This window comes from Castanea sativa, chromosome 10 (genome assembly GCF_040712315.1).
Source record: "Castanea sativa cultivar Marrone di Chiusa Pesio chromosome 10, ASM4071231v1".
Lineage (NCBI taxonomy): Eukaryota > Viridiplantae > Streptophyta > Magnoliopsida > Fagales > Fagaceae > Castanea > Castanea sativa.
The window spans coordinates 34,088,797-34,104,140 of NC_134022.1; the positions used below are offsets into that span (position 1 = coordinate 34,088,797).

The following is a 15,344-nucleotide window of genomic DNA, read 5'->3' on the forward strand; positions in this document are numbered from 1 at the left end:
TAGACACCTATCCATTGCCCTCGACACGAATCTATTAAGCGCGGCAACCTTGCCATTAAGGCTTTGTACTTCCTTTATATTTTTAGGAGGCGCCATCCCCATTATGGCCCGAATCTTGTCCGGGTTAGCCTCGATACCTCTTTGGGATACCATGTACCCTAAGAACTTTCCAGCCGTCACTCCAAAGGCACACTTGCTTGAGTTAAGCTTCATGTTGTAGGAGCGAAGAGTATCGAAGGTTTCTTTGAGATCCTCCAAATGATCTTCTTCCCTTCGACTTTTCACTAGCATGTCATCGACATATACTTGGACGTTTCTTCCAATCTGTCGTGCAAACATCTTGTTCATGAGCCTTTGATAGGTTGCGCTAGAGTTTTTCAAGCCAAAAGGCATGACTTTGTAACAAAAAAGGCCTTGGCTTGTTACAAACGAAGTCTTTTCCTGATCAGCTTCGTCCATTCGGATTTGGTTGTATCCGAAAAATGCATCCATGAAGCTCAGCAGCTAATGTTGGGTCGTAGAGTCCACCAAGATGTTGCCTCGCAGGAGGGGGTAGCTATCTTTAGGGCATGCTTTGTTTAAGTCCATGAAGTCGACACACATCCTTCATTTTCTGTTGTTCTTTTTGACCATCACGACGTTTGCCAACCAATCAGGATAGTAAACTTCCCTAATAAATCCCGCCTCTTGTAGCTTGCGGACTTCTTCTGCTACCGCCCGATCTCTCTCTTGGGCGAAGATTCTTTTCTTCTGTCGGATGGGCGGGAAAGATGGCGACACATTCAACCTGTGTACCATGACTAATGGGTCAATTCTTAGCATGTCTTCATGGCTCCATGCGAACACGTCTCGATTTTCTTTTAGGAAGGTCGTGAGTTCTTAACGCACCGTTAGGTCTGCAAGGGTGCCAATTTTGGTCGTTCGCTCCGGTTGGGATTCGTCAAAAGGTACGTCTTCGAGCCTCTCAACGGGCTCCTTCGCTACCCAACGTTCTTCTATGTTCATGGCCTGAAGGTGGTCGTCCATCTCCATCATGGCTACGTAACATTCGCGTGCGGCTACTTGATCTCCTCTCAACTCTCCTACTCCATAATCAATAGGGAATTTTATCATCAGATGCTAGGTTGAGGTTACAGCCTTCCATGAGTTAAGGGTTGGACGTCCTATGATGGCGTTGTAGGCTGAGGAGCAATCGACTACGAGGAATGCTACATTCCTGGTGATCTGCTGAGGGTAGTCTCCAATGGTCACTGCCAAAGTGACGACGCCAAGTGGAAATACCCTCGTTCCACCAAAGCAGATGAGTGGGGCGTTAGTTGGAACTAGTCGCTCCCTTTTAATCCCCATTTGTTGGAAAGCAGGGTAGTAGAGGATGCCTGCTGAATTGTCGTTGTCGACGAGGACTCGGTGCATGTTATAGTCTCCTGCCTGTATGGTGACGACGAGCGCGACATCATGGGGATGGTGAAGATGCCATGCATCTTCTTCTGAGAATCCAATGAGGGGATTGTCAATCTGGATGTTCTGAACTCGTCATCTGGATGTTCTGAACCATTCTGAAGTATGTCTTTCGGGCTTTCTTCGATGACCCGGCGGTCGTGGTGCCCCTACAATCATCCTTATATCTCCTAGGGGTTGCCTGGGGCGATCGTTATCTCGTCGAGGATCTTGATTTTGTGGCGGGTCTACCCTCTCCTTGCTGACGAACCTCTGCAGCCTTCCTCGTCTAATAAGAGCTTCTATTTTCTGCTTCAAGTCATAGCAATCAGCAGTGTCATGGCCATGATCTTGATGAAAATGGCAGTATTTGTCCCTTGGCCTCTTGTTGGGTTCCCCTTTCAGCTTGCCGGGAAAAGTCAAGGCTCCTTCATCTTTAATCTACATCAATACCTGGTCGATAGGAGCGGTTAGAGGAGTGAAGCTTGTGAATTTCCTCGCAGGTGGTCTAAGGCATCGATCATCCCGTCGTTCTTCAGTTCTAACCTTCTTTTGCCCTCTATCCGAGCGTACATCTTCCTGTCTTTCCCTTTTTCTAGGCTTTTCCTCTTTGGCTAGTAATGCATCTTCTGCGTTCATATACTTGGTTGCCCTGTAAAATACTTCGGACATAGTCTTTGGGTCGTTCTTATACAGAGAAAACAGGAACTTACCCTTCCGCAGCCCATTTGTGAATGCTGCTACAAGTATCTTGTCATCCGCCTCGTCCATTGAGAGGGCTTCCTTGTTAAAGCGAGTTATGTATGATCTTAGAGTCTCGTCTTCTCGTTGTCTAATGTTCATCAGACATGCGGTAGACTTCTTATACTAGTGACTCCCGATAAAGTGTGATACGAATTGCGCGCCTAATTCCTTGAAAGTGCCGATGGAATTAGGCGTCAGCCTACTGTACTAGTCCCTCGCAGGACCTTTCAATGTGGTGGAAAAAGCCCTACACATGATCTCATCTGGTACACCCTAAAGATGCATTAGGGTCTTGAAGGATTCCAAGTGATCCAATGGGTCCTTAGATCCATCATAATTCTCCACCTGAGGCATGCGAAATTTTGGGGGAAGGGGGCATGAACTTACGAGTGCTGTGAAAGGCAAATCAGTTCTCTAGACCAGGTCATCCAAGTCGCTAGAGATTCGACCTCTGAGGGCGTTCATCATCACATCCATCTGTTCCTTCATCTCCTGCATCTCAGCTGTCATGTGAGGTGGTAGGGTGTCTGAGATGGATGGCTAGTTAGTGTCTTACCGCTCTAATCTACTCGGGGCGTTGCTACCCTCCGGCCCTTCCGGGCTTCTCCCATCCACGCTTGCACCTTCCTGGTCTTCCTCCGGTGCGCTAGGGTGTGTATTCCTTTGCCGCAGTTGCTCCTCCAAATCATGATTCTGTTTGGTTAAGCGCTCAACCGCCGCCGCAAGCGTTTGGACTTACCTCTCCAAGACTGTGGTGTACGGTTCGTCGCCTTGATTGTTGGTTGTTGCAATCGATCGAGTGAGTACCATGCAACTTTTGTCTTAGGGGTAGAGCAAAGGCTGATTACTCTCGAGTGCTGATGTTAATTTTCCTACAAGCGGCGCCAACTGATGATGAAAAATCCACCAGTTGTCACGTGGCCCTCACTTGACTCGAAACAACACCTGCACAACAAAAGACAAGACCAAATAAAGGGCACCGGTGTGGTGCCGGCCAAAAACCCTCCGAAGGTCAAGTTAGAGCTTCTTTTCTTATTCACAACCCTAAAGTGCTAGAGCTGAAGTGAATTATGCGTACCGTGGTTTATGAGGGTTTTAGGATATATATATATAGTAGTGTGGAGCCGAAATAAGCGCCTTGGTGAGGAAGTAATTTCCTTCTAGGAGAGTAATTTGTGGATTTTACGTATCTCCTAGAGCCCTTTTCCTTATAGGAATCTTCTCGACTAGGGTCAAACGTGTAGCGCAAGAACTTTCCTTATACGCGCATTCGTGGAGGATAAGATAGGTTATGGATGAAGGTTTGCTTATCCTCTTCAGCTTTTCCTTCCGTCAGCCTTTCCTTCCTAAGGTCGTCAGCTTACACATCTGTCTCCGGAAAGGTCATCAGCTTAGAACCTTCAGCTTTGACTCCATCAGCTTTCTTCCTTCAACCTTGATCTCATTAGTTTTCTCCCTTCAGCCCAATGCCGTCAGATATGAGGCAGAGCCGCGAATGTCGAAGGGAGATGGTTCAGTGACCAAAGCTGATGGGCTTGTTACTCCCGTCAGCCTTCTTAAAGTGTTAGTAACTTGTAAAATCACCCTCATCAGACATTAAACGAAAAAAAAAAGATAAAATTTATAATTGATTTTAAATTTAAAAAAGTTTACTTAAATTATCATTTTAGGCCTAAACTGCATTGAGCTAGCCCTAATACAAATCCATGGGTATAACACTATAACTATAAGAGAGATATAGGTAAAATTAGAAAACCCAGTGGGGGATGATAATCATGACAAGCCAAGAGGTGATAAAACAAACATTCCAATGGTAAGAGTGTTGTTGTCGTCAACTCTGCCGTGACCTTCTAAGACAAAATCATTGCGTTATCTATGTACTTGAGGGCAAGATTGCCTCTGCCTCCACTAACGGAAAGCCAATGTTGCACATGCGATATATCATAGCAATGGCTACAACGATGGCCCTTGAGACCATGTGAGTCATGTGACTGAGTTTTTGTTGTGAAGATCATGGCTGTCTATTTTGAATCATCTTGTGGTGTGCATGCATTAGACCAGTGAGATTAGCTTTAATTTATTTATTTATTTGATAGAAAAAGTAGATTTGATTTGGTAACAAAAAGAAATCAAGATGTGTTTGGATTAGTAAGACCTATGATTATTAAGTAATCTTTTAAAGAATTTTTTGACATCTTTAATTTACTTGCCTTATCTTTTTTTGGGTCACCACTTAAATTGTTAGAACCCGTTACTTGAGAATCAAACCACAAATAAATGTGCTTTTATACCAAATTTTTTTACTGAAATGTGCTTTTATACTAATAAATTTCACATTTCGATAAAGGATAGGTGATTAAAATAATTAAGAAAGATTACAACTGATTCCAACCAAAAAAAATAGTAAAAGTTCATGATTGATTCATCAAGTTTTACTTTCAACACAAGTCAAGATCAAGCTCAACACCAAGCAAGATAACATGTACATCCTTTTTTTTCATTTTCATATCAAACAAGTTAGAACTTATTAACGAGTTATTTGATTAACTCAATCAATCTCCAAACAAATTAAATATCACGATTAAAAAAATTACTCTTGCAAATATATAATATTCTAGTTATAACAAAATTATAGTTAGGAGTATTAGAATTTAATTAGATAGAAACTTATGAAAATTAGAAAATTAGATTCGTTGCTGTTATTTAGTAAAAATTATACGTAAGTTTCACTATGTATAATAATTTGTTTTCCATTGAACATAATTGTAAATTTAGACAATTGTATATATATATATATATATATATATATATATATATATATATATATATATATATATATATATATATATATATTATACGTGTATAATATAAAAAAAATAAGATTATAAATAATCAAATTGAGTTTCATACTCATGATCTAGGATAAACATATTATTATATTTAAATTTAATTCAATATTCAAGCCTAAAGTTGATTTTGCCCTTAACCTGCTTTATAAAGAATTAGAAAAAAAAAAAAAAAAGTTTCAACTTATGGCATTTATTTCTAATGATTGTTTTTTTTTTTTTTTTTTATCATCAGACCAAATATCAATTAGTTTTTTTGGTATAGACAGATCCAAAATCTCAAATCTCTTATTCGGTAACAAAAAAGTCTTAATCCAGTGTTAGAGATGAGTGGCTTGCTTTCATTCTTTCTTTCCTCACTTTTAATGCTTGGGCGGGCAAGTAGAAATAGACTTTTTTAGCAAGGGCATACTCACAGTTAGAATTGACACATTAAAAAAAAAAAAAAACCTTTAGTCGATCATTAATTAGTAGGCAGACTTTACCGATGGCCTTTTATCTAGAGGGATTTGATCGAAGTCCACCCAATTGAGCTGACTTAAAAAAAAATCTTTTAGTTGTTTGTTTTTATAAGTTGAACAAGAGCTATTAAAAGTTTACAACCTTAGAAATAAATAAAACATTAATAGCATTAAAAACAGCAATAGAAGGCCATGACGGAATGCTCACATTCTCTCTCTCGAAGAAGAAGAAGAAAACGAACTTGCTAGAAGCACCAAGAAAGTCAAGGACTCTCATTATGCAATCACTGATGATAGTCGTGGGGGAACTAGCTTCAATAGTAAACTCTCTTTCAGGGACAAACTAGTGGGGGAAATTCTGGGAGCATACTCCCAAGCTTTTGCCTTCTCGGACCAGAAGGAGGCAAAATTTGAGTCGAACGAGGAAACTAAAGAAGTAAGGGAAGGCTTTGCTACGATCTGTACCTCAAAAGAGATCAAGAAGCACATTCGAGCTCCTTGGGCTAAAGCCATTATCGTGAAGGTGTTCGGGAAAACTGTTGGATTTAATTTTCTCCATGCTAAGCTTATGGGTCTATGGAAACCAACAACGAGAATCGACATGGTTAACCTTGGAAGGGACTTCTTTCTACTGAGGTTTTCACTGGTGGAAGATCTTGAGACGGTATTCACGAAAGGGCCATGGTTTGTTGGTGAACATTTTCTATCTATCTGAAGATGGGAAGCCAACTTTAAACCCTTTGAGGCTCAGGTCTCTTAGGTGGCAGTTTGGGTCAGACTTCATGAGCTTCTCATTGAATACTATGATGTGGAAGTCCTCAGGTAGATCAAGCAAGCGTTAGGAAAGGTGCTGAGAGTGGTTATGCACACTGCAACTGAGGTAAGTGGCCGATATGCTCACATTTGCGTTTAGGTTGATGTGAGTAAGCCATTGATCACCATGGTTCGAATTAAGCAACACAATCAACGGTGGTCTACGAAGGAGTCAACAAACTATGTTTTTCCTGCGACCGGTTAGGCTACCAGAAAGAGACATGCCCGCATACTATCAAGCCTCTGTCTTCTTCCTTGAAAGATGCCTCTATGCATGACGACGCAGAGCAAACGGAGCAAATGCTAGCTGCACATGTAGCAGTGACTGAGGTTCAGAAAGTGGACCGAGACACATCGGAGAATATGGAGTCGGATGCTATCTTTGGCCCTTGAATGATGGTTTCACGAAAAAGGAAAGACAATAGAGGGGCGAAATGAAATAGCGTGCATTCCTTAACTAGTTTTAGAACTAGGCACCATCATGAAAAGCTGAAAGAGCTGTTAGGAAACATTAGTTTTGAAAAGGAAGGGTCTAGGCCGAGCATTGCCAAAGACTCGGATGGGAAGAGCAAAGCCAATACTGAGATGAATTTAAGCCCATCCGTGAGTCCATCTTTTCCTGGAAAATTTGGTACTACCTTTGTGAATGGGTTTGCTACCACGGGCTCAGAGTTGAACTCCTCAAAGGATATGGGCCGAGCCACCAAATACAAGTCCAACTTGAAGCCAAAAACTAACTCTGCCAAGGGCAAAAAGGATTTTGCACACAATAGGGTAAGCCAGTCTTCTCCAACTGTTAATGCCTCACCAAGAACAAACATCCCATTGCTGCTGACTGGTCCATCAACATCAAAAAAATTCAGGCTGAGCTTAATGGAGAATTCAAGTTTGGTGCCAAATCCAACAGCGAAATGGGCGATCAATGTGGACAAATTGATCGTGGAGATTTCGAAGGTGATAATAGAAGAAATTTGAGCTCATCCCACTCGCCCCATAGGCTGGTTCAACGCCAAACTTTGAAAAGCTTGGAAGCTGCTATTATCTTTCACACCGTTGAGTGTAGTATTAGGGTTCCTTCCTTTGATAGATTCAACTTGGGGAATGATGGAAGAGCCATGGTGGAAGTTTCACTCGGACACACCAGGGTTGGAAAAAGCGAACAAGATGGTCTGGAACAACATTCCTCAGATTTCACCAATACCGATTCTGTGTGAAATAATTTTGGAGGAAAGTTTGTTTGCGAGAAGGATGCTGGAGAATTAGGCCATTGCGACAACTTCCATGGGCAACCGGCACGCAATAAAGCTGCTGCAAGTATTTTAACCCATGACGAAATTCAACACCCATTCGATTGCTACCGAGAAAATGATGGGTGTGTTGGAGCACTATGTGACACTGAGGCCGGGCAGAGATCAGACGAAAGAATTGGTGAGGATGACCAGATGGAATTTGATGGAGGAAGCGAAATTCCTTCCTCCATTTGATGAATGTCCAACCCCCAACCATCGCTTAGTCATTTATATTTTAGCGTGGAATTGCAAGGGGGCTTTAAAGCCTACCTTTCAAAATCATGTGAGGGAGTTGGTGCAAAATCATGATTCAGCCATTATGATTGTTATGGAGACTTGCATTGGTGGTGATCGAACTAAGGATATCACTGACTGACTTTTGTTTGATGGGGCCATCCACACGAATACTATTAGGTTTGCTGGTGGATTGTGGCTCTTATGGAATTCAGATAGAGTTCAGGTTACTCAGCTAGCCTTGTTGAAGCAAGAAATTCATGTCTTGGTCAAGGTACACCTTTCTAATTTTGAATTCATATGTTCTGCTGTGTATGCTAGTCCTAGATTTCGTGAGGGATGTATTTTATGGAATAATTTTAAAAAATGCTACAAATTTTCATGATAAACCTTGGATTATTACTGGGAATTTTAATGAGGTGCTTGCAGAAGGGGATAAATTTGGGGGAAGATGCATTAGTTCTAATAGGTCCCATATTTTTTAAAGAATGTCTTGATCAATGTAATATGATTGATATGAAGTTTGTTGGGCCTCGATTTACTTGGACAAATAGAAGGAATATTAATGATTTTGTCCAAGAAAGGATTGACCGTTTCTTCGCTAATCCAAGCTGGTACGCTTCTCACCTGGATGCAAGAGTTACCCACTTTACTAGGTGTGTGTCTGATCATTGTCGTGTGCTTCTTAAGACCAATCCATCTAATGGCATCTTTCTTCCTAGACCTTTCAAATTCTAGAGTTTTTGGTTCTCGAATTTATCATCTCCTGGAATTGTCATGGCAGCTTGGGGTTGGACTAGATCACTCCGAGAATCTATTGAGAATTTTTCTAGGAAAGCTTTAGATTGGAATAAGCACCATTTTGGAAATATTTTTGGGAGGAAGAAGAGAGTCATGGCTTGCCTTAATGGCATCCAAAAAGCCATAGCCACACACCCCTCTCATTCTTTACTTGAAATGGAGAAAGCTTTGCATAAAGAGTTGAATACCCTCTTAGACCAAGAGGAGGAGTTATGTGTGCAAAATGCACATATTAATCGATTAATTGAGGGTGATAGGAATATGGCATTTCACCATATGTCTACTATTGTTAGAAGGCGGCGTAATAAAATATCTTGCATCAAGAATGACATGGGGGAGTGGATCCAAAGTGAAGTTAGGACTATGAATTTCATTAGAAGGGGGATTTGAGAAGCTTTTCACAACTAGGCTAGAGTCAGCACCTCTTACCCCACTTCGACCTTCTAGGTGGCAAGCTGCCCTTTCCGATGAAGAAAGGTTCAACTTGAGTGTAATGGTCACAAATGCCGAAATTAAAGATTGCCATTGGACATTGAAAGCTTTTAAAGCTTCGGGTCTCGATGGCCTCCATGCGGGGTTTTTTCAAAGATTTTTGCTCATTGTAGGAGATTCGGTAAAAGCAGAAGTGAGGAAAGCTTTCACGGAATGTAAAGTTCCTGAATATCTTAATAGAACTAATGTTGTTTTAATCCTAAAAATTGCAGGGCTTGAAAGCTTGGGAAATTATTGCCCAATTAGCTTATGCAATACTGTGTACAAGATTGTCACAAAGATCCTTGTAGCTAGGATTAGACAATATCTTGATAAGCTTGTCTCCCTCCTCCAATTTGCCTTTGTGCCGGGTAGGAGAAGTGTGGATAATGCCATTGTGGTCCAAGTAATTATCCATACTATAAGCAATAAGAAAGTCCGAGTGGGTTACATGGCTATCAAAGTAGATCTCAACAAGGCTTATGATAAAATTGAGTGGAGTTTTATTAGAGAAGTACTCATTAATGCCAATCTTCCCCAAAACATGGTCAGCCTTATTATGAGCTGTGTATCGTTGGTATCCACCTCCATCCTCTTCAATGGTGGTAACATGGAGCCTATTCTTCCCTCGAGGGGAATTAGGCAAGGTGATCCGCTCTCCCCCTACTTGTTCATTCTTTGCATGGAAGCCGTCGATCATCTCATTGAGGAGAAATGCAATGAAAAAAGTTGGAATCTTGTTAAAAGCTCCAATAGTGGGGTGGTGCTCTCGCACCTATTTTTCGCGGATGACTTGGTTCCTTTGCAAAACCAGACCACACTAATTGTTCAACGATTCGGGATGTCCTTGATACCTTTTGTGCTAGATCCGGCCAGACCATTAGTGAAAGCAAGTCAAGGGTATTCTTTTCCCTGAATGTTGATATGGATACTAGGGAATCCTTGTGTGATATTCTAGGCTTTCACTCAACCCCCAACCTTGGAAAATATCTCGACTTCCCCATAAAGCACCGTGGAGCCAATAATGAGGACCTTAACTTCGTTTTGGAAAAGGTTAAGCAAAACTTGGTAGGCTGGAAAGCTAATCTATTATCCTTGGCAGGAAGGGCTGTCCTCATCCAAGCATCCACCTCCACCATACCTACTTAAGTTATGCAATGCATGATGCTTCCAAAGAAGTTGCTTGACAACATTGATAGGGTCAACCGAAACTTTTTGTGGGGTTCGACAGATGATGCAAAAAAAGTTCATTGGGTGGGCTGGCATAAAGTCACTAAACCCAAAGCGAAAGGGGCCCTAGGAATTCAATTAGCCAAGGGTAGGAACCAAGCCCTATTGGCTAAATTGAACTAGAGATTTTCGATTAAAGAAGGATTTCTTGTGGGTGAAAGTTCTTAATAGTAAATACCGCTCAAATCGAAGACTAAATGCCATAAATGGAGGTAGACTCCCATGCTCTAGGACTTGGAAGGCTATGAAAATGGGGGTTAGGTGTTTAAAAAGGGGATTCGTTGGATACCGGGGAGAAACAACAATTTGAGCCTTTGGCATGACAATTGGATGCCCAATAGAACCTTAGGATCCCTCATTCAAGGCCCCCTCAAGGCTGAAGAGGATGCATTGCAAGTTAAGGATGTGTTTGGAGTTTACAAATGGGATTGGTCTCATTTATCTTTTCAACTCCCTCATAGTATCCTCATGGAGATTAACACTATTCCTTTCTTGGTGAGATCTGTCCAAGAGGAGGATAGGGTGATTTGGACAGGAGCTAATCAGGGGGATTTTGATCTTAAACATGCCTATGCTTTAGCCATGGGATGTGAATCGGCTGAAGGAGTTTTCAATGGGAATTGGGTCTGGAAAATAGATACTATACCTCGGATTAAAACTTTTATTTGTCAATGCCTACATAATAGCATTGGAGTGAGAGAATGCCTTGTCAAAAGGTGCAATACTGAATCTGACATTTGTCCAATATGCCAAAGGGAACCCGAAAGTATTCTTCACAGATTGAGGGACTGTGTGACATCAAGGCAAACCTGGGAGAGGATGGGAATCAGTCCTAACAACAACTTCTTTAAGGGAAATTTGTTTCAGTGGCTTGAAAAAAAATTGCAAGGATCATACTTGCAGATGGAGAGAGCAACCCCCATGGAATATTATCTTTCCTTTTGTTATTTGGCTGCTGTGGAAATATAGAAATGAAGTTGTCTTTAAAAACCAGCATGTCCATCTTAATGTCCATTTGGATGCTCTGTTTCGTGCCCTAGAATTTCAGTACTGTGGGCTAAATTTCAAGCAATTGGGCAGTAGGAGAGTGATTTGGATCAGATGGGAAAAACCTCAAACTTGTTGGACTTATCTTAACAATGATGGAGTAGTTCAATGGATCTCAGGTCGTGCTGGTTGTGGTGGTCTAACCAGGGATGATAGTGGAGAATGGTTGGGTGGATTTTCTCGAAGTCTTGGGTGCACAAACAGCTTTATAGCAAAGCTTTAGGCCTTTAGAGATGGTCGAATTCTCTACAATGAAATTAATTTAACTGGTGTTGATATTCAAGTAGATGCTAAAGCCATTGTTCAACTTCTAACCAACCCATATGATGCTAACACTTGTGCAATGTCTCTTCTGGATGATTGCAAGCAGCTGATTTCCCTAATAGCCCAAGTCTGGATCATTCACTGCTATCGTGAAGCCAATTCATGTGCTGACTTATTGGCTCGAATAGGACTTAGCCAAGATAGGTCCTTTGTTTTGTATCATGATCCGCTTGTGGATCTTTTGGAGCTTTTAAGCTCGGAAAAAGATGGTCCGTACCATAACAGAACCATTACTGATTTCCCCCTCCCCCCTTAGTTTGTTCTCTGTTTTGTTAATGAATTTTCCTTTCTACCAAAAAAAATAAATAAATAAAACATTAATAATAGGGATTTACTAATGTGTACCCTTAGGGCATATATTAGTAATCTATTTTAGGAAACTTTTTATGAAAAAGTAATTCACTATTTTGACATTTTTTTCAATTTTCCATAAAAATTTTCCCAAAATTGATAGTTAACTTGTACCCACACATTAACCACACCCATGGTTGTCAAAATTTTGATCTGGATCTTACGATCTTACGATTTTACGATCCCACTTGCCCAAAACGATTCGAATATATCAAGAATCTTTGCGATCGTTCAGGATTGGTCGGATTGTATGATTCTAATGATCCCAAACGAATTTTGTTTTTTGTAATCTTCTTTAACTTGACAGAAGGCTTAGTTAGACATAAATAAAAAATAAAATCTCAATAGACCAAGTTTTTTCAATCTAATATAGGGAGAGTGTCAGTTTGACCAAAATAAAAAATATTACAATAGAGTGTCATATTTTGAGGTTTTTGGCCTATTTAAATAATGTTTACAAATTAATGTAGTGATGTATAGTAATTATATCAATGAATGTATAATTTAGGTGATTATTTAACATATCAATGTGTATTTTTTATTTTTTCCTCAAATAATGTAGGATCTTACAATCCACGATTCGATTCTACAATCCATTAACTTACTTCCTATGATCCTAACGTAGGTTTTTTTTTTTTTTTTTTTTGGTAGAACAGCCTACCGGGGGATCTTGACAACATAGACGGCTGCCTTAATAATAACAGCTGAAAGTCTTGACTGGAGGCGCTAAACTTTATATTCATCTGTCCTAATTAAATTGGGCTGTCAAAATTGTCTCACTCTCCTTAGCTGGCCTAAAGCTGTAATGTTATTGTCATTTTTATTACCTACGGTTGACTTCTCTGAAAGCAAGATCGTTAAATAAATCAACGCGTTAGCACTGCTGGAATCTCACTGCAACTATTCCTCCCCTTCCTCGTAGTTTCTCACCCACAGTTTTACGCACTATATATAAGATTATATTCCACTCACAATTCTTGCATTCCACAAAGCATTCTCAGTTTCATACTCTCATCTTAGTGACCCTTACACAGTTTAATTATAATCTGCAAGGTTATCATGGCCTCTTTAGTTCCCACCTATCTTTTGCTACAATTAGTTCTGGTCATCTCTTTCTTCCAATTCAACTTAGCAGCAAGGAGACTTGCTGATTCAGCTGAATCTCAACAGCCTTTACTCTTCCAATACCACAATGGTGCTCTTCTCACTGGAAAAATCTCCATTAATCTAATCTGGTATGGCAAATTCAAGCCCACACAAAGAGCTATTATCTCAGATTTCATTACCTCCCTTTCTACTTCCACACCCACAACAGCTCAACCCTCTGTTGCCACCTGGTGGAAAACCACAGATAAATACTACCACCTAGTCAACTCTAAGAAGCCCTCCACTCTTGTTCTCTCAATGGGTACACAGATCATTGATGAGACTTACTCCTTAGGCAAATCACTCTCAAATCAGCAAATAGAAGAGTTGGCCTCAAAGGGTGCTCATAAAAATGCTATCAACGTGGTTTTGACATCAGATGATGTGGCAGTTGAAGGCTTTTGTATGAGCAAGTGTGGAACCCATGGATCTCTAAAGGGTGCATCTGTTCAAGGCAAAAGCTACAAGTTTGCTTACATTTGGGTTGGCAATTCGGAGACTCAATGCCCAGGTCAATGCGCTTGGCCATTCCACCAGCCCATCTATGGACCTCAAAGCCCACCCCTGGTTGCACCAAATAACGATGTGGGTCTGGACGGCATGGTCATCAACCTGGCTAGCCTATTGGCTGGTACAGCTACCAACCCATTTGGAAATGGCTACTTCCAAGGACCAAAGGACGCGCCATTAGAGGCTGCATCGGCTTGTCCTGGTGTGTATGGCAAGGGGGCTTACCCTGGCTATGCTGGGGACCTCTTGGTTGACCCAACAACAGGTGCTAGCTATAATGCAAATGGTGGCAATGGAAGGAAATACTTGCTTCCAGCTCTTTTTGACCCGTCTATTAAATCTTGTTCCACTCTAGTTTGAGAGATGATTTTGAAACGTGCCTACAAGTTAATGTATAGTGCAGTATATTAGACAGTAGACTCAAGAAAGAGATTAATTCTTTGATTCATTTATTTATTGTAATATGTTCGAAATGATGAAAATGCTACATCTTTATATATATCATGTGCTCTAACCTGTGGTTCTTTTTATTTAATGTATTGATATCTACCGTATAAAAGAAATTAAAGGTAAAAATCCCACTGTACCATCCATAAAAACTTTATTGAATCCAAACATTCAAAGCAAAGCAAGCTCAAAAAGCAAAGCAAGTTCAATTCATTATTTGGCATAAGGTGATAAATTTTAGAATTTTTTTCATATTTAAATACTTTATTCAAATTTTTATATGCTTTTGTTTAAAAATCATTCTTCTTACTTTATGAGATACAAAATTGCTTGTATAGTTTTTGTATTTAAATTATTTGGAACATTCATAACAAACTTGAAACTTAAAAAAAAAAAATTTAATTAAGGGTTTCAATTGTGTTGAGTTTCTATTGACTCAATATTTTGAATCCTTTTTTAAAATGGGAAAAAAAATGCAAAATCTACGTACGTTTTTTCAATTATTTATTTAAATAATTGTGATTCTACAATTTTGAGTATTTTTGTACAATCTTGGGTGCGTTTAGTTTGTTTAATGGGAGTCTTAAAACCTTTAAATATTTTGGGACAAGTGTGGGCTTTGGGCCTAGGCCTTGAGCCGATAATGATTTGAAGGAAAACCCAATATAATAGTTTTGAAACAATATTATGAAATTATGAGTAGTCATGGTTTGAATTATTTCAATATTAAAAAATTACTTCGTTTGTTTTGATTATGCAAAACTTGAGAATATAAGAAAGAATCAATTGGAAATTTGGTTCATTTTGTGGGGCATTTTCTCGCTGAATGCTCATGAATTTTAACCATTGGATGCAGTCGTGGAGGCATTTGAGGCCCCCCCCCCCCCAAATATTTTGAAAAAAACTAAGTAAATATATATATTTTTGGAATTATTTTAACTAATTTGAAAAATTTTAAAGGACCTTATCATTTTGGCGCGCACGCACACACACTTAAAAAAGTCTTAAAATTATATAATAAAAAAAATATAACTTTTATTTAAATAAAATACAATCCAATTAGTTATAAATATATACGTCAAACAATTACAATAATTCGACATTCACCATCTTTAAAATGAACACATAAGTTATTTCACAAGTATAAGTGTTTGTGGAGTGTAGAGGACAAGAATCAGAGTTCATGTCTCAAT

The 15,344-nt window shown here is 39.8% G+C and overlaps 1 protein-coding gene across 1 annotated transcript; it reads left to right on the top strand.

Annotated features, from left to right (window-relative positions):
* The first annotated feature begins 7,162 nt into the window (after positions 1 to 7,162).
* Positions 7,163 to 14,203, top strand: LOC142613914 (protein PHOSPHATE-INDUCED 1-like). The gene is made up of 2 exons (XM_075786431.1): positions 7,163 to 8,098; positions 12,705 to 14,203. Exon 2 carries the CDS (start codon positions 13,108 to 13,110, stop codon positions 14,062 to 14,064), a length of 957 nt encoding a protein of 318 aa, XP_075642546.1. The 5' UTR covers positions 7,163 to 8,098; positions 12,705 to 13,107; the 3' UTR covers positions 14,065 to 14,203.
* Positions 14,204 to 15,344: the final 1,141 nt, after the last annotated feature.